Source organism: Crotalus tigris, unplaced genomic scaffold, assembly GCF_016545835.1.
Source record: "Crotalus tigris isolate CLP2741 ecotype Arizona unplaced genomic scaffold, ASM1654583v1 scf7180000017695.2238764, whole genome shotgun sequence".
NCBI lineage: Eukaryota > Metazoa > Chordata > Lepidosauria > Squamata > Viperidae > Crotalus > Crotalus tigris.
The window spans coordinates 1,326,134-1,351,825 of record NW_024096573.1 but is presented as its reverse complement, the minus strand read 5'-3'; the positions used below and the strand labels follow the sequence as shown (position 1 = coordinate 1,351,825).

Sequence of the window (25,692 nt, the reverse complement as noted above, 5' to 3'; positions counted from 1 at the left end):
TGTGTGTATGCGCAGTCTACGTTGGCACGCGTGTCTGCCCCGGGAGCCGAAAGGAGCTTGTCGCCCCCGCTTTGCAGAAATGCTGCAATTGGACTCCACGCGGAATGAACGGTTGGTTTGGTTCCCTCGGTTGGGGGAGCCAGGCAAATCTGTTCTGAAAGGAAGCGTCTCGCTTTGGAAAACAGGTCCTGGGCTTCGCTGCCTCTTCGCCCTTTCTTCCTGCCCTTCATTTACCGCATTCCTCCCAACCCTTCAGCAGCGGTGCCCTGAGAGCTCTTTTAAAAGAAAGGCAGCGTTGAGAAAACGAAGAAAAAGTGGTTCTAAAACAGTGTTTCTCAACCTTGACAATTTTAAGGCATGTGGACTTCAACTCCCAGAATTCCACAGCCAGCGTTGGAAAGTGGAACGAAAACTCCACAATATGATGTACAATAAATGGACGGCTTGTGGATCGTTTTTGAGTCTTAGCTGGTTGGCTAAGGACGCTTTGGAGAAAAGTATATGCGAAGGTTTTAATTTCAGGTCCACAAACCAGCTTATCAGCTGAATAATGGAGGTGGAATTTGAATTTGGTTCCGGCGGTCAAACGCAGCATTCTTGTTTCACTCTTTCATAGTTCAGTGAGCAAGAAATGCTTTTCCTTACACTGACGTCTTTCCAATTGTTCTCGAATACAAGAGGCGCATTGTTCGATAATTATAGCAATTGCAATCCAGACACCAGACTGAGGGAGGCTAATTACAATTGCCCAACACGCTTTATCTTCCTGCCTTGCACCTTTCGGCATTCTGGTTTGTCCAAATTACAACATTTTAGAGACTGACAGGCAGTGGATTGCCAGTCTCCCAAAGGTTCCATGGACCAAATTTTGGCCCCAGGGTACTGGTTGGCTAAGCCAGCAGAAATGATGAGAGATGCAATTAAAGATCTTGAGGACAGCCTGTTAGAGAAGTTTGCAGAAGCTAATCAAAGCAGTTGAGGGCGTTTTTGGCCCATTCTCCATGTCTAGGAGAGAGAGGTGGAAGAATTGAGAGAATACTTGCACATCTTGGAGACAAGGGTTCCTAAAGCTTTCAGAATTGCATCTACATCCCAGCTTCCCTCCCTTTCTTATCATCAATGTTATTGTCATTGTCACCACTGAGGCAGGGCGGTCTGTTTTTCTCCACGTTTAGGGTCGCTTGGAGCCAACAGAGCAGTTAAGAGTGAAGAAAATTTCAAATACTAAAGGAAAATTATGTTTAACGTATCTGATCCAATGCCTCAAAGAAAAAGGATCAATTCATTTGATCATTTCAAATCCTGCTTCATGCTTTGGATGGACTTCTCTTTACGCAAGGAGCAGAGGGCAATTATCCATTCCTTAAAAATCAAATATCACAAGATCCCATTCCTTCTTCATTAGGATCATGGTTTCTGGCTTTTTGAGGAGTACTGTAGAAATCAGGGGTCCTCAACCTTGGCAATTTTAAGACTTGTGGACTTCAACTCCCAGAAGTTGAAGTTCTGGGAGTTGAAGTCCACAAGTCTTAAAGTTGCCAAGGTTGAGGACCCCTGCTGTAGATGGAATGTTTACTTGCACTGGCAGAGGCCTCACTAGAAAACCCCCAAAAGTTCTTATAGTAGCTAAGGCATTCTTAAAACAAAACACTGAAGCTAAAAATGCCTGTGAATCAGAACCAGACAAACTAAGACAGTTGAAAATGCTTAAAAAGGGAGCCAATTGGGGCAGAATAAGTTAAAAGTTAATCTACCATTTTATTAAACACACACACACACAACAACAACAACAACTACAACAACAACAACATGACCATACTAAGTTAAAGGTTTGAACCATACAGATGGCCCAGGAAACTGCAATGCTATTAAATTTAGAAAAAAACCTTAAACCAGGCAGTCTACAAATGTATATGCAGATTCAAATGCAGTGCTTGGCAGTTTCCATTCCTCTCGCTCCCCAGTCTCTTGAAAATATCCTACAAAAATGGTTAACTCATAAAAAGCAGTCTGCTACTATTTACTGGGATAAAGAATTCAGAGAGGGAAATTTCTAGGCCAGTTTATTTAGAACTATAATTTGTGAAAAACAAAACAACACGACCTAAAGAATGTTGGATTGTAAATGGTTCTTCTGATTCTTCTATTCATATGCTACTTTTCTGGGGGAATTTATTTAGCATCCTAATTGTAACATACTTTGGAAGCCCACATATCTTGGAAAATGGGATACATAAATATAACAATAATACATTTTCCTCTGCAAAATCAGGGATTTGAGTAATTGGATCCTATGAAGCTTACTCAAAAGTAGACTCTTATTTTAAAGATCCTAAGGGATCCTATTCATTAAATTAATTCTAAAGGGATTAATTCCTGTGCCTAAGTAGTTTATTCAGAAGTAAACCATACCACTTCATTAGGTTTTCAGCATGATAGACATACTTAAGAAATATTCCTGCTTCCCAAGAAAATCTTCATGGACCTTGACTCCCTTGCAAAAACTATAAAAACTATCAGGACACCAACAAAATTGAAGGTGGTTTAGAAATCTGATGCCTGATGCTCCCCCTCATAAAGGTTTTTTCTGGAAAAGAGATTCCACACATGTAAGAAAAACTCCCATTGTTTTCCATATTGCTTTATGTGGTTTCAGGTTTGAAACACGGTGTAGAAATAGGGATGTGGTTCAAATGTAGTCAGGACAGCTCAGATGACTTTCTGGTTGCTGAAATTATTCTAAACATCTTTACTACAAGAAGGAAGTCCCACAGAGTTGCTCCCCAAATAAAAGGCTGCATGCACTAACAAAAATAGATGATAAATCTAGGACAGGAAGGATGCTTGAGTTTGCCATTCTGGAGTCGCTTATCTGAATTCTGATTCAGAACTGAATACAGAAGAGATAAGCATTACGTTGTATTGTTAAGCTGTAATCCAAAGAGTACTTTTTGTCTGTTTGTTTCTTAAATCCGAAGCAGACCCATAGGTCAGTTACAGGAGAACCCTGATAAATTACCCAGAGCATCACTGACAACCTTGAGCTGAAGAAATTGGGACATGGGAGTGCCCTTTCTGCATTGAATTGAGATAAACTAACATTCTGCCTATGGAAAACTGCTGTATAGCCCTTTGAAGAATAAAACTCTTTGGAAGCTTTACAACTATATAGGATAAAGCTCTTTGACATTCTTATATATACAGATATGTATTTTACTTATTTTTACCATAAGGTAACTCTAGGCAGTTTACAGTAAAAAAAACCAGGATACTGATTGAACATACGGATATTAAGTACAAATGCAATTAAGATATGTTTTGGTTAGAAAAGTTACCTAAAACTGACATTATTGATATTGTGAGAAAAATGTGACAAAGATGTTGAGATTCAATTGTATATTTACTAATAACAATAAGAATTGTATTTGCCTAGTGTGGGAAAATAGGTACTATTGGAAGAAGAGAGGAAATATTTGTTAGTGTAATATTGGATCTAGACTGAAGAAGACTAGACCACTGAATTACTAATGGACCCAGACAACAGGTTGTCTATTAAATATTTGACTGTAAAACTAGAAAATTAATAAACTATTTATAAACAAAAAGATATATATATACATTAAAATATAAATAAATTAAAAGCAAGAATTAAAAATCAAAGACACTTAGGGAGAGCAGGGGGAGATGGGATCTGTTGTTAATCAACCACCTCCATTGTACAGTTCCCCCACTGGGCCCCCAGGCCAACTATCAGAGCCAGGACTTTAGGCCCTGGGAAAGGGTAGCAGGGTTGGGGCCAACCTCACATGGGAAGGGCAAGATGTTCCAGAGGGCAGGAGCAACAGAAGAGAAGAACCTCCTCCTGGATCCCACCCAACTGAAATAATTGGGTTGGTGGGATCCATAGCATGCTTCCTATGCAGGCACAAGTGGGATGAGTAGGATGGGCCAACTCCAGTGGGCTAAGATGGTCCCTCAGATAACCTGTATGTCCTGTATTGGATATATGTCCATTCAAAACAGGAAAGTTGAAGTCAATGGGAGGTTTTCCTGGGACAGTGTTAAAGGTGTACTCCCAAAGCTCACTTAATGCCTAATCCAGTATTTCTCTGGAAACTACTCCCACTCAACTCAGATGACTGACTTTCCCAGTATCAACATTAGGTTCCAGTTCAGTGGGGAGATCTACTCAGAAGGTGTTCAACTCCTTCTCTCACAGCCCTGTTAAATCTTGTGGATTGTCTTGTGGATTTTTTATAATTGAAATGGAAAATACATTATCTGACCTAGTAAGTGTTGCTCAATAAGTTACACATTTCAGTGCTTGCATTAATACAAAATGAATTTCTATACAGGAGAACATTAAAGAAGTCCTAAAAGATGTGGAGAACATAGACAACTTGAGTAATAAGACTGTTAATGACTTTTAGGATGAATGCATAAAAATATTCCATTCCTACTATCAGTTGACCAGAGGCACTGCACTAAGGCATCCCATTGACATGGAAACAAAGGCAGACAAAAAAAAAAATACTCTTGGTCTGATTCAGTTAGGTTTTCTGATATCCTTGTGCTAACATGTATCAACTATAGATGGAAAGCAGAACATAAATGTTAAAAATTGATGAATTGTTCTGATCTGGCTAAGATTGATTTGGAATTTAATTTGAATCAAACACCCATTTTATTTGGTTTAGGACTCATTTGGATCATTACACACTAGGGCATAATGTATTTTTTACTCCAAAATTACCACCATCAATTTGGACTGAGATAAATACGATCTGACATTCCAAACTGATTGGAATCAGTTAGAATCACTCAATATTGCTGACATGGTGGAGAAGGTAAAGGCCAAGATTGAGGAGACTCAGAAGAAAATTTACCCACAACCTTGGAAGCTCATTGGGTGATTTTGAGCCAGTTATTCTTTCAGTCTAACCTACCTATCAGGGCTGTTGTGGAAAAGTTTGAGAAGAGACTTTTGTTAACATTGAGATATAAATCAATAATTCAATACAGACACAAATACACAGTCTTAATTTCAACGCAGTTGAATCTTTGCATAGTCTATAATAACAACAATACTATAACAAGAAGAATGTACTGGTATGAATACAAGAACAGATGGATGGATGGATGGATGGATGGATGGATGGATGGATAGATAGTATATTTTAATGTTAGACCTAGTGCACTAGTATTATCTTTTAAAAAAAGTATTGTCTTTTACAAATAAAATGCCTCTTTGAAAGTGTGTATTAAAACAACAATATCAGGAACAACAAATTTAAGCTAGGTGGTGCTGAACTGAGGCATTGTTTGGGGTCAATTAACATATTTAAAATCTATGAAGGATTAATCCCCTTAGCAACACGTCTCCTTTAAAAAGAAAGAAAGAAGGATAAATAGGCAACTTAACTTGTAAACCTTTCTCAATACTTCTTTGAATTAGACTTTTAAAATAAGTAAGGTTTACATTTGCCTGGCTTACCTGGACATTAAGATTTCAATTAAATGCTTCTAGCTTAAATTTAAGCACTACTCAGGATAGCACCATTTATTTATTTTTTTGCCTAAGTTCAGGGAAGCTTACTTTCTACGAAGCTTGTTTAGCAAACATCACACCCAGACTTAGAAAAACTGGTTTGTCACAAACAGGGTTGTCCCAACCAAATCCTTTTTTAAAAACCAAAACCCAATGCAGTGAATTCAGCCCCTGCTGCTTAAGGAAGGCCTGGCCTGGAATTGCATCTGCTCGGAGAATTTGTTTTAAGGATTGCAGGAAATCCAAAAGTCTTTCCAAGACCTTTGGATGAAATACATCTTAAGGTTAGAGTTCTCAGATGTCATTGGATTGATCATAGAGCTACTCTTCAACATATTCCAAATAATTGAATTAAACTAGTCAGCAACATTTGCATTTCAGTTATTTTGATAGCATGCACATATTTATTTACAAGTAAGTCCCACTGAACTCAAGATTTATTCCAAGTTAAATGTGTATTGAACCGTTGTTGGAAGAAGAACGTCTAGTTTTACAAACTGCTCATTGCCACCCAGTGAGGTTGTTGAGAATGTATTGAATACATATTCTCTCATCTACAGCACCCATCCTCCTCAATCATTGGCCAAAAAAACCCTAGAGATTATGAGTAGTGGTGGTCCAGCAAGTTTGAAAAGTCCTGGGATAGGAAAGTTGATGAATATTTGGTTAGCGAAGTCAAAATATGGGTACTGTTGTGACATTTGCAAATTGTTCTAAGTTTTGCTAGCCACAAACTTTCCCACTGCATTTAAAACAAACAAACTGGAGGGAGATGTTTGAGTTCCAATGCAAAATATCTTCTTTAACAAAACGAATCCTTCATTTTGATGATGAACGCTTTGGTGATGAGTCCAGGAATGCAAGCAGACAAGAGATGGCAATGGAGTGGCCTAAAATCCATCAATGGAAGCTTCTTTTCTTTCTCACTTTGCCAAATAGGTTTTGGAATGAAAAGGACACACAACTCTCCTGAAACTAACTGGCTGCTTAAGATGATTTTATTGGGGACAGTGGCCATTCAATTCATTGAGGCATCCATCAGAAATCTTTTTCAGATCTGCTTTTGAGGCTCTTTTTGCTAAGCATAGGGAAGCTGCTGAAAACAGTAATCCTATGCCTTTTACTTGAGAATAAGATTGGTCCACATCGATAGTAAGTCCCATTTATACTGTATGAAGGAAAGCAGGAAGCAGGGAAGGATAGAAGATGCAAGGCAAATTTTTGAGTTATGTTTATTTCAAAGTCACTTGTGGTAAACATTTCCTGAAGTCTTTCTTCTTAACATCTATGGCATTTGGACACATGCATCTTATCGCTTTATGTATTTTAAATTCCACAAGCTGAAGGTTTGAATCTCATCACCAGCTTTCTTGAATCACTTGCCTTCCAGATATCTAGAACTGCAACTGTGATCATTCTTAGCCCACATAGTTTAGTCCCACATACCTGGAAAATAAAGGTCTGAGCAGACCTGAAGTCCCAAAAAGTTTAGTTAAGAATCTTTCCATAATGATCCCCCAGAATTCTGCCTTTCAAGACTGTCGCCATTTTGAATCCATTAAAAAAAAAAAAAAAACAGAACACCCAGCAGTTGAGTCCTATGGTCAACTCTATCATTCTTACTTAGGATATATTTAGCCCTGGAGTCTCGTCCCAATATTATACCATCTGGTCCTTAGCTTAGTACAAAAATGGTTTTTTTTATTCCACCTTTAGTTTAAGCTGATTTTTTCCTATTTTTTTTTCTAAAAAAGCAACAATAACTTTACCTGTCTATTTAGCCATTTCCTTTCTAATTCAAGAGAGTAAAAAAGACCTTGTGGCATATTGCATAGGACAGGAAATGAACAGGGCAAAAAACTCGCGATGCAGAAGGAATGGTTAGAAAAATTACGATTTGTTTTCCCGGGGAGGCCATGGCAGAGGAAAATATCCTCAACTTTTCTTTAGCTAGAAGTCAAACTCATCTAGTCTAGTCCACGGCTCTGCAGCCAATATCTTCTATTGGGTGCAAGGATAGCCATTCTGGAAAAGAACGTTTCTGCTAGGCTTAGACGTTTTCACCTAATTCGACTCGGAGCATCCACAGAATAGGGAGGTACTTTCTGTTGGGGTTCCCGCTTCCCTCCTAAATCAAGGTTGCCTTTTTCTGTGCGGATCCCAGCTCCCCCGCCTGAATCTGATCTCAGCAGACAACCTTGATCCCTGAACTGACTTTCTTCAACACTTGGCTCTTCCTGGAAAAGGGTAGTTGTTTTTTTTTTAACACCTCGATAACGTACCTTTCAACATGATTTCCCAACTCATCATCCTCAGAGGCGTTCTTTGCACGGGGATCTTTCGCCTAGAAATTATGTCCCCTTGTTTCGAGTCAAAACCCTTTAGGATGAAGGTCTCTTTGGTGGCGTAGACACAGGCCTCCAGCCAATTCGCTTTTATTGTCTTACAAAGGGATTTTCAAGGGTGGCGGAATTCTTGCACGGGCGCAACTGCACGGCAGCAAATGCCACCGTTCCTGCGCGTTTAGCAGGAAAACAGGAGGTGTTCACGCCCAGCCACATTTTACTCATCACTGGCATAGCTTGAGACCTCGCCCCGACGCAATCCATTCTGCGGAATTGCCCCGAACTAGTGCGCGTTTGTACACACTCTCTTTGCAGTCAATCTCTATGGCAAACGTTGTTCTTTCAACCAACCAGGTGGCCCCGAAAGAGCGCCAGACTTGCCGTGCAAAAGCGCTAGGTTGCCACTCTGATCATCCTGAATCGGCGCTGTCAACTCCGCTTCCAACTCCCGGCCATGGATCCCCTGGCTGGGAATCGGAGGAGCTGAAATTTAGGTCAAGGGGGTCACACGGAAGGCAGCTACCCTCCTCTTTTACCAACCGCAGCGCGAACACGCCCCGTCAACACGTCTTTTTCTGCCGCCGGCATGTGTGGAAGAGGTTCGTTTGTGCTAAAATGACCCCAAGGAAGCCAGTGGGGCAAGGGTGTGGTATTGCGAGCTACTGTCTAATCCCCTTCCTACGCATTGTGTGTAGCGGTGGCTTTTGAAACAACTTGAGTGGCACTTCTGCCCGGTACTTTCTGGAGAGGGAGGATGTGCCACTGGAACTCAGTGGAACTTTTTCAATTAAGAAGCAATTGGAATTACGATTCGTGCGATTTCTCATAAACAACCGGGCCCATCTGCATAAACAATGCTCCAAAGAAAATTGTTATTATCTCGGGGTATTAACGAAATGGCATTTCTGCTAATTAAACACAACTGCCTTCTAAAAACAAGAACAGCCAGAGCCATCTTATGATTGTAATATACCGTATACCGCTGGAAAAAAAAAAGAGGTCTCGTTTACTTTTATTTCCAGGTTGTCGGTTTAAAAAGCAAAGGGGCTTGTTTTTCCTTCTTCTTTTCTCTCGGGTGCATTTTGGATTGGGAAGCAATTCGGGCTGCTAAACTCGCTTTATTACGGAGCTGTTTTTTTTTTAAATACGCGGGGACATATTTTTGAATAAACATCGATACTTAACTGAAAGAAGAAAGGGAAATTCCACCTGTCTTTTTCTCCGAAGATGGCAAAAAAGTAAAGACCTAACGCCGCCGCTTCAACCTAGTGTACGTCCTACTTTCTACACACCTACCATTATTACTAGCCCTTTAGCGATAGTTGTACCTTTGTTGATGAATGCTTCGAAATCAGGGACGGCACAGACGGTACGGTCTTTTTTTTTTTTTTTGCAAAAGAACATCGCCAAGGGTGGCATTTTCTGGCAAATATACATGCTCCAGGCAAATATTTCCCGTCTCCAGGAAAAACCCCGGTCAAATTCCCTTTGCTACAGGCTCATTTTCGCCGAGCGGCTCTCCGCGCCGCACCCACCCTTAAACAGCAGAGGGCGCCCTTGCACCGCCTTCAGCTCGCCGCCCTGCGCCGCGAGGAAGGCTGGGGGAGCGCGCAACCCTCGCCCGGGTCGCCGCAGACGAGCCAACAGCTGCTCAGAAAGCTTCGGAAAAGAGGGGAGACCGCCCCCCATTTTGGCTCTCTCCCCCCTCTCCCACTGCGGCGGGATCTTTTCCGGGCGCAGCAAACAACCTGTCTTTGTCGTGGGAGCCCTGAGCTGGCCGTCCTTAGAACCCCCGGGTGGGGTGGGGGTTCACGGTACGGGGGCGCCGATTCTCTCCCCCCCCCCGTTGCGAGCAGGCAGAGGGGGCCGCCTGGACTCACCGTTGGCGCTGGGGTGGGGCCTGCCGAAGAGTTTGCTGCTGGAAGCCTCTTTTCTGCCTTCCGGAGCCTCGCCGAAGTCCCCCTTTTTAATATCGGAGTCTTTGGAGAAGAGACATTCGACCGCCGAAGGCTGCACCCCTAGGAGGGAAAGAGAAGGAGGGCTGTTTGTTCCGCAGAGGGAAGGTTGGGAGGGGGGGGGGGAATCTGAAGTCCTTAGTGGCTAAGCTAGGCTAGCTGGGGATGATGGGGCTTGGGGGCCTAAGGGATGCCCCGTGGCCACCGGGAAAGGCTGGCTCAGCCAGCGCGAAGGTGGAGGCGCTGGTCCCCTATGAGAACCCCATAGTCGTCCAGCTTTCCCTGGACCTCCGTTGTCCCCTTTTCTCTCTCACACGCCCCCCTCCGTCGCCCTCCCAAAGGAGCTGCTTGTCCTCCTCAATTGGGCTCGGAAGAGCGAGGCGAACCGGGGCCTCGAACTGCAAGGGCGCTTTGCCCGGGCTGGAAGGCGCGCGGCTCTTTTCAGTTGGAGAGCCACGAAGCTTTTGGCTACAACCCCCGAAGGGGGACAAGCGCCCTGGGCAGCGTTTGATTGACCAAGGCCGCCTTAATTCTCGCCTGACCAACGGGGGTGGGGGGGGGGGGCTACGGAATTTTCGGTGGGCTTCTGAGCCCCGCATTTTGCCCCTGACTCAGCCCCCCCTGAAGGTACCCAGTACCGGTATATACGCTCCCCCCCCTCCCGATCTTTTAAGGTCTCTTTTTGAAAACGGTCAACAAGTAAACGGCGCGCAAGCAAATTTCGACCTGAAGTCGTTCTGGTTAAAGGAAAAAGCAATTTCGGGGCGAAACGTTTTTTTTTTTCTTACCTAACTGGACGCAAGCCGATACAAGTTTACGGCAGTTGGACTCCATAACCCGTTACCTGCAAAACATTAGACGTATTGGCATTGAGTTGACGTGCGAAATAAACGTCAGCTTCACGGAGTCAAACGAAAACGACAACAACAACGCGTTAAAGAAAAACACAACGCGTCACAAAAGAAGTCATCCTTGAGTAATGGATGGGGAAGGAAAAAGTGGCCCTTCTAGACGTGTATTTATTTATTTATTAAATTTGTTTGCCGCCCATCTTGCCCCGAGGTGACTCTGGGCGTTGGCCTTAAAATAAAACCATAAACATAATGAATAAATACATAAAAATCACAATAAAATTGCAATAAAGTTATACCTAAAAATTGATTTCAATTTGTCATAATTTTCAGCCAAATACTGTGATTTAAGCTCCGGTATAGATGCCAGCTAGCATACTGAAGTCTGGAAATTGGGGGAAAGGGCGTGTATGGTATCGGATTGGAAAATATAGTATAAAAATTCCAGGAGCAGACATTCGGTTCCAAGAATGCTTAGCTCCAGAGGTGTCCACAGGGTGTGGTCAAAAAAAGTCAAGGCGGTGACCACAATCACACAATCCAAATTTTGCCTATTATATGTATCAACTTTTTTGATCAAACCCTGTGCACAGCCCCGATTTGAGGTTACCTCTGTAAAACCTATTTCACCTCCCCCCCCAATGTGGCATTTGTGCGTGTGGATATACATTTGCATATCTCTTTCATCTGTACAGCTCAACGCAGAGAGTGAAGCAGATATACTTCCCATGCTTTAAATTCTGATGCTCCATGTAATCAGGTTGACTAGAGATTTAAGCCTTGACTTTAGAAGAAATTTAAGGCCATCTAGTTTTCTCATTCATTGAATTTGAATTCTGACTCTGCATAAACTTTATTTTGAAATAAATTCCCTCCCTCCCCCCCCCCTCTCTCTCTCTCTCACACACACATCAAGTCCACTGATGCAAACCTAATGTGAATTCACGTGCAACATTTCACGCCTGGAATCTGACAAATGCCCGGTGGCCCCAGGATATTTGTCTCCTGACAGAACCTTTTCAAAGCACATAGATCTGTAGGGGTTATAATTAGAAGGAAAAGTGGATTTTCTCACAGTTTTTTTTTATAGAGAAGAAGAAGAGGAAGAAGAAGAAGAAGAAGAAGAAGAAGAAGAAGAAGAAGAAGAAGAAGAAGAAGAAGAAGAAGAAGAAGAAGAAGAAGAAGAAGAAGAAGAAGAAGAAGAAGATCTGATCCTGAGCAAAATCAATGAAATAAAAATGCATTTGTAGGAAAGTTCTATTCCCTCCTCTGTGTGTCATAAAAAGCCTGCTTCAATTTAACTACCCAAAATGAACTTTTTCCTCTTACACTGGAAATTGCACATTTTTCCATCCATCCATTTCTGATGGGGAACCCCCCCCACCCCTCACGCAAATACAATCTGTTTTCCTAGAAATGGGCTCGTCTAAACTTGCTGGATTTTATTTTGATTCAAACCAACAAGTCGGTTTCACTGAGGAAATCAACCCAAGGACTTGAAGAGAGCCTGCAGTCTCCTTCACAAAAATTATGGTCTTAAGGCTGGGCATTTACCTGGAAGCAAAGCTTACCTGATTCAGTGCAACAGACTTCCAAATAAAACCAAATCTGGGCTGTTCGTGAGTTAACAAGGGCTCACTCAGCCTGATCCTATGAAATGTTAGTCTCGTCTAAGTCCACTGGAATAAAGCAATAGCTGACACCTTTGAGCCAGGAGACCACATCAAGACATTCAGCATACAAACGCTGTAATTTACATAACGGAGCAGGAAGGTTTGATAGGTATCAGCCTCCCCCACGTGGGAAGGGACATTCTTTTCAAGAGGCATGAGCAGGTGTGTGTCATTTTCCATTTCCAAAGATGTGCAGTGTCTACTTCACCCAGCCATCACCCTGCCACTATAGCCTTGGTACTGCCATGGCACAGATTGGCTGATGTTGCTATAAATCACTAGTGTGGATTGGCCTTTAAAAAGAGGAAGGTCTGGGTCTGAATTTGCACTCTCCAGGGACTCTGGCTTATTGGGAGGCCCTTTTGAGATGGAGAGGAAGCAGGGGCAAGAAAGGCAGTGGACCACTCCCCTTCTCCGCCTTCCTCCTTTGGCTGGACATGGCTGGGCCGAGGGCTGCTTTCCTAACACTTTAGATCAGTGTTTCTCAACCTTGACAATTTTAAGGCGTGTGGACTTCAACTCCCAGAATTCCACAGCCAGCATTGCTGGCTGTGGAATTCTGGGAGTTGAAGTCCACACGCCTTAAAATTGTCAAGGTTGAGAAACACTGCTTTAGATGCTACCTTCACTTCAACTTTTAACTCTTCTGAAAAGTTCTTTTTAAACTTAACAGAACAGAGATAACACAAAACAGAACAGAATAGAACAGAAAACAGAACAGAGAACAGAGAACAGAGAACATAAAACGGAACAGAACTAACACCGTAACACTAAAAAAAGAAAAAAGGCACAAAATTAGCGCCTGATTGAGACGTCTGTTTGGGAGATATTACAAAAATCATCACCAGAGCTCTCAACTAACTCGATATGAAGCAACACAGATGGGAGGTTATTAGTCCAGGCTTCAAATGTTTACTTATGGTAATTTTGATAGAAAATTTGCATGTCCTCTTCAGTTGGATAATTTAACATCCCGATTCCCCAAAATCCCCTTCCACTGTTTCAGTGTGTTAACGGGTGCTTACCCTTAACCAACTTATCCTTCTGAGCCTTCTCAGAAATCCCTGGGGGGACAGGGCAGCTCTGTCTAACTGGCTAATCAGAAACAGCCAGGAAGACGAACAATAATCCCCTCGACTTAATGATGAGGATGATGAGGATGATACCCTTCCATCCTTTTTTAAGCTGACTTACAAAACATGCATCTCACAGGGAAACCTGTTTTCCAGTTGAAGATGCGTTTTCTTACTCCAGGGAGAAAATTCCTAGAAGCTAGTAAAATTGCTGACTTCTTCCCACCCTGGCTGGCCTTAAAATCTCAGACCAGAGTCAAAACCATCTGATTTCTTTCCAAACCATCAGCTATTCCTAGGTCTCTTAGAGTAGAACTGGGTGCCAGCAATGGATGCAATTGAAATATTGCTTCAGTTTAATGTATATGGAGAAACCCATAAGTTCTTTATTTTTCAGGAGTCAAGTCTGACATGTAAGATGCCCCCAACACTTTACCTTCTGAGCTACAAAAAGGATAGAAGAAGCAAAGGAGACACTTTCCCCACAATGGAGGCCTAATTTGAGACCTGTAGTGAAACTCTTAGAAAAAGGCAGTTAAGAGTCCCTTTTAATTTCTCTTGGAGGGTCCTTAAAGTGGTTTTTGTCAAGCAGGTTTCCCAGGATAAATTCTGGGATTCATTGCTTGCCTTACTGGCTAATTAATTGAACACACAGAAATAAGGTGTTAATTTTGGCTTTAAGTCCTTCACTTTCAAAAATTGATCCACTAAAAAATATTATTCTAAAAATGCGATATCACGAGTTCTATTTATCCATTGTTTTTAAATATTGTACTTACTTATTTTGGCATATAAATATTTGATTGCAAGGATTGCTGACAGTTGAGAAATAAAGACATTTGCAACTGACATTTACATAGATTTATATGGAAGGCAGTACCAAGTTAAGACTAATGGCCAAGTAAGATTAAGGCTACACTGAGAAAGAAGAAAGAAACCATGATTTTTGCCAAGAAAAAAAGAAGTGACCATGCCATATTGATTTTTTAAGACCTAACCTGCAAATTTATCTGTTGGGGGAGGGGACAGGAGAAGGCTCTTGGGAATGACTGTTAGGCTTTATTAATATTAGCCCCAGATGCTAGACTGCTCATAGAATACATGCAAATAACCCCATAAATAGAATAAATGGGACCCTCTACCAAATAATTTGGAGTCCATCAATCAATATTACAATTAGAATCATATTCTTTTCTGGACTCAGTTTTCTTAATACACTTGCCTCTTACTTTCATTTTATTGTTTTAAATTCAGAAACTTAAATTGCTTTTATAAACAACACATACACACTTTAACCCAAAATAGCTAAAATAAAATAAAATACATTTTTATAGAAATGTAAAATGAAATACATCGCATTGCAGATTAGAATTTGGCATTTGGTTTTTTTTTTCCTTCCCTCATCAATATCAAGTGACTCACAATTGCATTTTTACAGCTTTTTAGATAGACCTATAAGCTGATTCTTATTGATACAAATAGGAGTTCTTGAAAAAGTGCAAAATTAGGTCAAGAAGGTGGATGGGCATCAAAAGCCATAGCCAGAAATTGTAGAAGGCTGGATTTGTTTTCATTATTTGGAATATTTGAAAAATTAAGAGAATAATGTGTTGCATTTCTCTTCAAAAGTGGATTCACGCCATGGAATATAAAGGAACTTTTGTAAAGCCATCTAAATTAATTAGAGGGATCCTCCCCCTTTTTTCCCCTAAACTCTTATTTCCTGTCTGATCTCTTGCTTAAATTAGGTCTCCTTTTATTGATCCTTAAAAATAAAAGAAGCACAAATTACTCTTTGTACTGCCTTTGGAAGAGGAACCAGATTTCATAATAGGGACACGATGGAGTCAGAAGACAAGACAAAATACCCCCCCCCCCCCAAATCTGCCACAAACTTCAGAATATGAGACTACAAGAAGCACATAGAACATCGAGGATCGCGCTAAAATTAAGTAACCCAAGTTTCAGAATCCTGATGCACACGACAGGGTTTACCATAGCAGAGTGTAAACTATCCTAGGAGTAATTGCAGTTGTGTGTTTATCAAAGTTAATTCAGTTACAGAGCAAGTTTCAGCCTCACTGTGGCAATCCCTTCGCAACTTGGCCTTCTCGACTTTTTCCAAGACTGGATGAAAAACATGAAAGGGCACGGAAGGCTAATCATATTTTGCAAAGGATTATTCCATTTGAGAAAGCTCCGTAGAAGGACCTGATCTCTCTCTTTCTCTTTTTTCCCTTCCTTCCTTCCTTCCTTCCTTCCTTCCTTCCTTCCTTCCTTCCTTCCTTCCTTCCTTCCTCCCTCCCTCCCTCCCTCCCTCCCTCCCTCCCTCCCTCCCAGGGAGATCGCAAGGCCAGGATGCCAAGGCGTGTTTGTCAGCCACAAGGGAAAAGAAGAGAAAAAGGAAAAAGGGGAAACCAGAAGGAAAGGGCAACCGTCTAAGTCGGCCCGGGGGAGAACCTGGAAATGGGCGAGAAGCGCAGGAAGCCGAAGTCTCGGAGCGCCCCAAAATCACCGGCCGGGACCATCCGCCCGAAATGGACCCAATCTGCAGACCCGCCTCCACTCTCACCGCCGGCCCAGGGGCGCTGCGCGGCCGACCTCCGGGATCGGGCTTACCGGCTCCAGTTGGCCCTGGGGGCTCCTGCCTTGCCCGGTGGGGATGGGTCCTGGATCCCGAAGCGCCGAGCAAATCCCCGGGCGGGTCCGGGAAAGGGGGGCAGCGCCGCCAGCGCCCCGAGCAGCAACTCCCGAGGCCCGCCTGAGTCGGAGAAGGGCGGCAGCCCAGCAAGATCCCCGGGAGAAGGAACCGGGGCGTCGAACTGCCCGCGGAAGGGAGGGGAGGGCAGGGGAGGCCGGGCCCCGGTGGGTTGGCGGCGGCGACGGCGACGGCGACAGCGGGCAGCTTCCCGGCGGGCGACCCGGCTCCCCCTGCCTGGCTCGGGCTCTCCTTCGGCTCCTGTTCCGCTCAACTCCGTTCGGCTCGGCTCGCTCTGCTTGGCTGGGGGAGTCGCGTGACGTCAGCAGAGATTCCACCAAACTGAAGTCGGCGGCCAAGCCGAGCGGCGGAGGGAGGGAGGGAGGGAGGGAGGGGGGAGGGGAAAGGTAGGGGTGAATAACGGGGGGGGGAAGGAGGAGAAGACAGGGGCGGCCCAGCTGCTGCTGCTGCTGTTGGGAAAGGAGGGCGCCCAAGAAAGGGGGTTGCGGGGGCAGAAGGCGGAGGGGTGGACCCTGGATGAAGGAGAGAAAGGTTAGAGCCACCTCCACTCAAGCCGGGCGCGATGGAAGTAGTGGACTACACTGCCTATGGGCCAGGGATTGACGGGAAGTAGAGTCCGAGAGATGTCGGAGAGGGCGCCCGTTTAGCAAAAGCCCGGGGCTCGGCAGAAACGAGCTGGTGACAGAGCAGGAAAAACCGACAACCGCCGCGACAGAGAGAAGAGGCGCAGGAAAGGGAGCCCGGTAGAGAACTGGGAGGGAGGCTCAGCCGATCCCAGAGTCCTTCTGCACTCCAAGTTTCACTAACAACACTTCAAGTTTCCGAGGGAGAGGGCGAGCGTTGCGCGCTCTCTCCCTCCCTCCCTCCCTCCCTCCCCCTCTGTGTGTGTGTGTGTGTGTGTGTGAGTGAGTGAGAGAGAGAGAGAGAGAGAGAGAGAGAGAGAGAGAGAGAGAGAGAGAGAGAGCATACAATAGTCCACAGCGTCAAAAAAAAAAAAGATGCGGCGGAGCGAAGGCGAGAGAAAAGGCAGCGGTCAAAGAAGCGTAGCCCAACAGGCGCGGAGGAGAGGAGCGGTGGGGAGGCGAGCGGTGTCCTCCGCACGGGGGAGCGGGGGAGAAAGCGAAGGAGCGAGGCCGGGCGAAGGGGAGCTCTTCCCCCAGAGGCCTGCTGGCCCTCCCTTTTCTGAGCTCAGCTACCTTTTCTCCTCTGAAGTCCGGGCTAGGGACCCGGCCGAGGGAAAGTGCCGGAGCCGGCGGCGAAAGAAACAAAGAGGGCGGCGCCGCGGAGGAGGTAAAGGAAGGTCGAGGCCCGAAAGGGACCGGCCGGGAGAGGCGCAATGCAAGGGCCGGGTCGAGCAGTGGACCCCACGCCGGGCTTCCCAAAGGTCAAGCCGGCTTGAACTCGGCAGGAAACGGGGCCTTTTCGCTTGTTGCGGTCTGCAGCTGGGAAAGGCGGGTGGCGGCGATGGCCGGTGGGGCGCGAAAGGGAAGGCGCTCCGGGCTCTCCGCCGACCTGCAAGAGCCCAGAAGCGCCTCGCAGTGTAGAATTTCCTCGGCCGTCCGTCCTCTGCCCCCGGCAGGTTCACGCGGGGTCACCGACCATTCATTTATTAAAATGACGAGGCGCGAGGCGAAGGGAGAAATACGGTTTCCGAACGGCGTAGCTGCCGCGCAGTTGGCGCGCTTTCTGCAGAGGCGGTCGGGGGCCTATCCCGAGCCAGGCGCGCTTCCTCGGGAGCAAAGAGAGTAACGCCGAGAGATCCGGCCCGCTCGGTTACTTAGCCCCTAACGAGAAGAAACAGCGCACAAGAATTTCCGTTTACATTGGTGATTGATCAGGGGAATCAAGGAATATTGAACTATTAACCAAAAAGGCCAGTAAGATCTACCGTAGCAATTACAAAGACAAACGCCACCCGCACGTTACTTCAAAAGTTAGGTTCTAATCTAGACACTACACTTAAAACGCTGCCAAGAAATTGTGACCGCGTTCTTGCGTTTCTTCCACACTCGCAACAGGCCGTTCAAAATAAAATCTATTTTTAAATCTCAATTCAGTTTCCGTTTTCAGACCACCATTACATTTGACTGTGTGTACAACCGTTTTGCAAGGAAAACGGTTGTACGGCAATTGAAAGAGCTAACTCTCCTCCCCCCACCGAAAAATGAAAAAAAGTTGCTTGAGTTCGACGCTCTTATTTCAACTCTCTTACTGTAGTAGTTGGAAGCTGGGAAATGGGTTGTTTCTGGCGCAGAGAAATGGGCGCCATTTTGGAGTGTCTGGTTCTCAGCCTACAAACCTAAACACACGGGGCTTAATGGATTCTGATTTACCTGCATTTCATTTTTAAGCATTTTCGTTTCTTTTGTTGAAAGGGGAATCCTTTCCTACAGCGTGGCTGTAAACCTAGGCCCATTTACTTGGAGGCAAAAAAATAAATAAAATAAAATAAAATGTATGAACAAACATGAGAAGGATTAATTTATGAAACACAGGAATTGTTTTACTGAGGAACATTCTGATTCCATCGATACTTTTTTTTCTTTAAAGCCCCTTCGTGTCTAAACATCAAATACAGTGTTACCACTTTTAGGCCATTTTGGGATTATCTTCCTCCTATCGTTTGTCCCACCTATTTTATTTGAAAAGGTAAAGGTATTTAGCAAATTCTACAAGCCTCAAACATGCACCGTAGGCCACAACAGGCACCTTGCGTCGGGCGAATCGGGTAGTTTTACTGCGGTTCACACACCACTCCCAACTGCACGTGTGAAACTGGAGCAGATCAAGCCGCATTCGTGTCCTTGGCAAGAAGAGCCAGGGGCCCGAGTCATTGTTTGCAATAAGGAACGTGAAGGAAAATAAATCCACGGGGGTTAATCCTGAAATCTCTCTTTCGGTCGCTCTGTGAAGTGGAGGGGTGGGTGGGTGGGTGGATCGTGAGGGTGGGGGCTGGGGGTGGGTGGGCAGAGCAGGAGAGAATGAAGCCTTTTGTTTGGCTTTCAGAAACTTCCAGGCGGCCCTCCCGGAATACCCTGATGTTTCATACACCTAATTAATGTACGGAGGGTAAAATAACCAAGGTAAACAGACCTCCGTGTTGTGACTGCCTTTGCTTTGAATTCGTCTGAGGACCGGGGGGGGGCTGTTCCTTCTCCTGCTCCTCCTCCCAACACGAGCCCTGGAAGATGCGCGCCTCTTCCCCAACACTTGCCTCTTTCAGGCACTTCAAATTAGGATCTGTCACAGACCTGCTTCTCCGCCTCTCCCCTCCGTCCCCCCCCCCCAAGTCCCAGCCAATGCTGGCTGGCTGGCTGGCTCTCCGTCTGTGCTACCTAGCCAGACTGCCAGTCGGACTCCAGTTGCTTTCTTCTCCCGCCCCTGTTGCTCCCCGGGCTGCCTCCCTCGGCCCCTTCAATGCCGGGGCTTCAGATCGGAGAACGGCTCGGGCCGGGCACTTCTCTCGCTAGCTAGGAATGGGTGCAGCTGAAGTGAGCAGCTGGTGGGAAATGCAAATGGCTGGTAGAGAAACATAAGATACAGAGTGATTTTCATTCCCTCCTCGAGTGCGTGGAAGAAGCTGGACATACGTTTCACGCTCCTAATCCTTCTTTTACATTTTTAGTCATACTCCTATTAAACAACTAATTAATGCCCAGAATCGCTGGGGAATATATTAGACAGGCTGCCTCGAAACAGGAGTTCTGCAAGGTTGTCTGGAAACTCTGGAGCTGCTTTAATGCGCGGATTTTAATTCTTTCTCCCTCTCCTCCCTCCTCCCCCCTCCGTCCCCCATCCCAGCACCCTTTCTCTTTCTCCCAGTAAATGAAACACAATCCTGGGTGGGATGAAGGCGCTATCCCCTTTCGGTCCTAGACAGCGCCAGCCGCTTTCCTGAGCAGGCAGACGGTCGTAAACGAAGTGTGTAGCGTCTTAATTAGGTGGACCCTTGTGGCTTATCTCAAGGTTACCTCCGTGAGAGGATGCAGTGGTGACCAGGGTTGCACGACCAGGGTTGCACGACCAGGGTTGCACGACCAGGGCGCGACTTTCCCAGAGACCATTTCTAAATACGGCTATTATCCGAGACTCCCTTGTAGGACACTCCGAAAGCATCCTTGCTCCAAAAATCCCTTCCCCGTCTTTGGTCCCTTTTCCGGCTCTCGCAAAACTTCTTCGCCTGAAGTCATTTTGCCGCGAAGAAGTTTTGTTAACGCGGATTTCCATGAATCTCGAATTGAGCAAAGGCTGGGTTGAAGTCTTGGTTAATAAGCAGGCGGAGTTAGTTGAAAGTGCAAATTTCGGGCGTTTGATTTTCCAATAAAGGACCGCTGGTTTATTTAGGATACTTAAAAAAAAAAATAAAGACCTCCAGAAAGATTCCCAAAGGCCGATTTTAATTGGCTATTAGTTATAATGGCTACTAACTGACTACCAATCCACTGATATTGCGGGGAGCGATTCTTAAAAAAAAAAACACATTATTTCTTCAAAAGGTGATGATCGGACTAAAACAAACTAAACACAAGCCCTTGGCTTCCGGAATCAGTTGGACGCGTTCACAAATCATTTTCCCTTCCAGATTCCAGAAACGATTTTAACTGCCTTTAGGTTATACTTATTTAAATTGATGGTTAAAAACTGTTCTTAATCAAAATGCTGATCCTGGAAATGCACAACCTCGCTTAGTAGGAAATAATTCCCACTAACTTCAACGGGACTGACCATGAGATGGAATCCAGGCAGCATAATCCTCAGAACTCGGTGCTATGAAATTTGGTAAACTGCATTAAGTTCAAAGCTACCGATTCCCAAACAAACGGGCAAAGAATGCAATTGCCTCTTAGCCAAGAATGAAATCTTTTTGAAATCAATTTCTCTTAATTAAATGAATGTAAATCTTTTCTGTTAGTTTGACTACGGATATTGAAAAAATGCTGCTCTAACATCTGTCTATTTTTCCCCAATAAGAATGTCTAAAAATCTATCACAGTTAAAGCACACCAAATACCGGAAAGAAAAACATGTTGCTGATCGGTTAGCGGTCCAAGAGGGGAGAAAACGTTGTTTCAGAGGAAGCATTTTCGGATGGGAATGCAAACTAAAAATGTTTGATATAGTAGCTTAAGTACATTAAAATCATATCTTAGCACCTTACTCTAATGAGAAAAAAAATGAAGAGGATGCCTGATAAGAATTCTATTTACAGACATTCAACTGATTTCATCAAGGAATTGAGATAAATATGAAAACTAGGAAGAGAAAGAGAAGAAATGTCAGCAGTAAGGAAAAAAACACCATATCTTTGATTTTGTATCTTTACTGGCTCATTTGAAGACAGGTGAATATTAATCAGTGTGAAAGAGTGAATCTCTACTTATTTCCCCCCAGTTTTGAATTATGTTGTCGAGTCTTCGTCCTTCTTCCTCCAATTTTGCGAATGGGGTACAAGTTTACAACACACGCGTAGCACTTTTGTTTTATGACTTCTGCCTCTCCTCTTCCTCCTCCTCCTCCTCCTCCATATATTCTTTATGATTTTATTTTCGTATTACTCGTCTAGGCATCTCGATTCCATACAAATAGACGGGGGGGGGGTGGGAAACCCTTCGAACGGACCCATTCATTTGCATATAAATTAAAACCCACCCAGCTCCCTCCTGTGTTCCGGTAGCCTATTCTCATGGCGAAAGCAGGGACGCTTAAATACTTCAGCTAAGAGAATATATAAATGTCTGTCTTGACTCAGTAATGAACGACCTCATTAAAACGTCCCATCCCGACGCTCGGAATTAATAAAGAAGTGAAAAGAATTAGGAAATACCCCGGCAGACAGACACACACACACACACACGTACACGCGCGCGCGCACACACACACACACGCGCGCACACACACACAGAGACAATGCGGAGGTGGAAATATTGTTCAAATCCGGACCTATTCGGGCAGAAGGCAACAATCCATGCAAACACAACAGGGGGATCCTTCCCCCCCCGCCCACCCCCAGTTTCCGGAGTCTTCTCGAAAAACCAAAGCGAATCCACAAAGGCAGACAGACCCCTTTCCGCGCCTGGTGGCCGCGCCAGCCGGGCCGCCGCCTTTGCCGGCGGCCAGAGCCGCCGCTCCAGATCCGAGATCGCCCTCTAGCCCGGCCGCTCGCCTTCCCCGCGCCTTCCCCCGCCCTCCTCCCGGGCCGTCGAGCCCCGGCGGGAGGCAGGCGGCTCGGGCGCGGCGTGAGAAAAGCCCGCTCCGGGAGCGCTTACCTGGGTCCGGAGAAGAGGCGCGGAAGGGGCCCTTCCTGGACGGGGCGGCGCGGCGCGGCGGAATGCCACAAGTGGCAGGGGAGGCGGCGGCGAAGAGGAGGGAAAGCGGGGCAGGCTGGCGGTGGGAAAATCTGTCGCCTCGGGGCCCAGGCAGGAGCGCCCTTTCATTGCAAGCGCTTATTGATTTGCCGTTGTCGTCTTTGGCCGCGCAGAAGGACCCTTGAAAGAAGGGCTGGTCTCTGAGAGGAGGTGACCCGGCCGGCGCTCTCGCCCGGACCTTAATTACCACCTTCGGGCCTTGGGAGGGGGGGGAGGGGAGGGAAGCAAAGGGAGAGGAAAGAGACTCCGCCACCGAAGGCTTTGCTGATTTGCAACTTTGTTTAATTATTCCAGGCTTCTCCCCGGGGCGACCCCCTCCGCTCCAGGCAGCCGCCTCCTCTCCCCGGCCTCCGCCTCTCCCCGACGATCGAGCCTCGGGCGCGCCTGCCTCCGAGTCCCGCTTGTGTGGAGGGAGCCGACCGGAGGGCGCCCGGCAAGGGCAAAGGCTGCCCCCGAGGAAAGAGTTCCAAAGCTGGCTTCGGGTCTCTCTGACCAGCCGGTTGAATTCGAATCGTGGAAAAAGGGAAGAAAGTTTGCAGGGTCGGGGGTCGGGGTGGGGGTGGGGGAAGAGGGCTAGCAGAAAGACCCGACGTTCCCCTCTGCCAAGGGCTCCTCGGGTTTCACTCCTGAACTTGGGTTTGTGAGAAGCGGAGGGGCTTCTGAAAAAGCAGGCGAAGGGTTTTGTTTGTTTGCTTGCTTGCTTGCTTTTTTTTTTTTTTCTGTTGATCGCGGCAGCTCTCAACCAAGGGCTGGGGGGGGGGATGGTGACGTGGGAATTGTGCCATTTACTCCTGAGTTCCTGCTTTGGGCAACTTTACCTGTCCTTACCAGAGAGAAACACTCTGCTGTACTCCAGCTGTTTTTGAACTGCAATTCCTACCAGTCTGGCTAAGAGCCAGAAGTCATAGATAGAAAGATAGACACCCCCCCCCAAAGAAAGATCCGAAGGGCACCGGGCTGCCTACTCATCATCACCAGGTTTTTAGATCTTTCCCCCCCCCTCTGCAATTTCCACACGAGAGATTTATTGTGTTCTTTAGCACCATTATAGTAGGGCGGGCAGCGGGCCGGGGCTAGGTGACAGCTAAAGATATTATAAATAACTGGGGAGGAAATGCCCCCCCCCCTTGACTACTGGGTTTTTTTTTTTTTTTTTTTTTGCAAAAAGGAAAGTCGAGCAGCAGAGATGAAGGAGGAGGAAGAGCGGTCTTCTCAACTTTTGGAACCAAAGTGTCTACTTCTTTCCCCTCCCCCCCCTTTCCCCGTACCTTTGGGAAGAATTTGGCCATCTCCAAGAGGCTGGAGGAGGCACCAGGCAACTCCGTGTTCCTGGAAGAGATGAATCCTAAGTTTAAAACAAATCGCCACAATGAAAGGAACACTGAACAAACCTGAAGAACCTGTCCAGACTTCGACCTTGGACTAAATGGGCAGGGGAGACATTAGAAGGATAGTGACAGAACTATAAATAGTTCAGTTGTCAGACTGTTTTGGTATCTGTCAGTTTCCAGAAATGGAGCATAGAAAGTAGATTTCCACAGGGTGAAAAAAGACAAATAGCACGACGGAACTCTTTTATTCTCCCTAGAATCAGGCTGTATTGTTAATTAGACTAGGTCCAACCAAATGCTTGTTTAAGCAACCACTGTCCCTATGCCACGTTTTTGCAACATACAGCCTTTAACTTCCCAGGAAAGTTTCACATCAAACCAAGAATTCCCAATGGAAGTTTTACAGATTTCTTAGGCTCTGGGAGTAATGCTAGGATCTCTTTGGAGAACAAGCTAAACTTTTTACGCTTTCTCTTTGGATTCAGAGGTGGTCTTGATTTTGCCTTTGAGTTTATCAGCAGTTAGCGGCCCTATGTTTGCTGGGAAGCCCCTCAGAAATGCAACCATTTTGATCAAATTGTTCTACCATTTCCAGTGTCTGCCTTGTGAAACATTATCATTAGCAGATGTTTTACATAATAATGTAGCAGAGCTAAATCAAAATCAGCCTGAAACCATATGAATAAGATGCACATAAAAAGTGGGCATCATTCTTAATTATTGAACTTATTATTGGTATTCTTTTCTGCTCTCCTTCGTATGTCCAAAGAAGCATTACATACACCATATCTACAGAAATCAGAGGCCAGTAGACTTCTACTTTTTCAAAAAAGATTGATTCTAGGATGGTAGATCACTTTCAGTTGCTTTTGGATTCTATGCTTCTGATTAACTGCTAGTGGTCCCTAACCTTCAGTTGACATAAAACAGGCAATCTTAAGTAGTAGCAAAGCTAATATTAAAATACAAAACAGAGGAGAGAGAGAGAGAGAGAGAGAGAGAGAGAGAGAGAGAGAGAGAGAGAGAGAGAGAGAGATAAAGCAAGTGTCTTTTATAAAGCCAGATCATTGGTATGTGTAAAACTGGGAACAGGATAGATGCAAAATATATTCTTTATTGTTAACTTCAATCTCTACCCTAAAATATCCCTAGATGGGATATTTCTTCTTATACATACTGTATAGGTATACTTTGTAAACAATGGATTGGATGGTGAATCCACAGAAGCTTTTTTCCCCCAAGCTTAAAAAAGGCTGTCTGAGCTCAATTTTCCATCCCCATATAACATAATAATTTCCTTTTCCCCTGTTTTTCATGTTGATTGATTGATTGATGCTGGGTATAGTTCAGAGCTATTGGTGGTATTTCTATCAGTAGAATTGTCTTCACATTGATGTCTAGAAAACCTCTGTCAGTGAATCCTGAGAACTAACATCTTTCAGTGAACATAACATTTGGTTTGACCCAAATAAGGCAAGTTTTAAAAGAGTCAAATACTCCTTAGATTGACATGGATGCTTTCCAAGTTGACTTGGGGATGAATATGAACTGAGATTCAAAATTTTGAAGTGTCATGCTTCCTGTTAATTGTAAATGCCAGTCAAAAGGATGACATTTAACTGTAGATCCTTTTGAGGATGTGAAATCAGAATTCAGACAACTAAGGACTGGTGTGTTTTTGTTGTAATATTCTCTAATTTTTTAGTGCTTTCTAAAACAAGGAAATGCCAATATATTTGTATATGAGTGACAAAGACTGTGTGTATATGGGTTTGTGTTAGTATGTGTGTGAACTGAAAAATTGTAAGCATTGTTGCCACCCTTGTGGGTAT

The 25,692-nt window shown here is 45.0% G+C and overlaps 1 protein-coding gene across 3 annotated transcripts in view; it reads right to left on the bottom strand.

Moving 5' to 3' along the window:
* PITX2 (paired like homeodomain 2) overlaps positions 1–24,788 on the bottom strand; it is a 42,890-nt gene extending 18,102 nt beyond the window's left edge. The window contains exons 1-3 of one of the 3 annotated variants that reach the window (XM_039338338.1): positions 23,798–24,788; positions 10,637–10,692; positions 9,774–9,911 (exon numbers count right to left, since the gene is read on the bottom strand). In XM_039338338.1, coding sequence (XP_039194272.1) covers positions 9,774–9,911; positions 10,637–10,682 — 184 coding nt within the window. In that variant the 5' untranslated portion in view covers positions 10,683–10,692; positions 23,798–24,788. Of the gene's footprint in view, positions 1–9,773; positions 9,912–10,636; positions 10,693–16,064; positions 16,519–22,430; positions 22,575–23,797 lie in introns of those variants that run through there. The other 2 variants (XM_039338337.1, XM_039338335.1) reach the window with 2 other exon arrangements.
* Between the last annotated feature and the right edge of the window lie 904 nt (positions 24,789–25,692).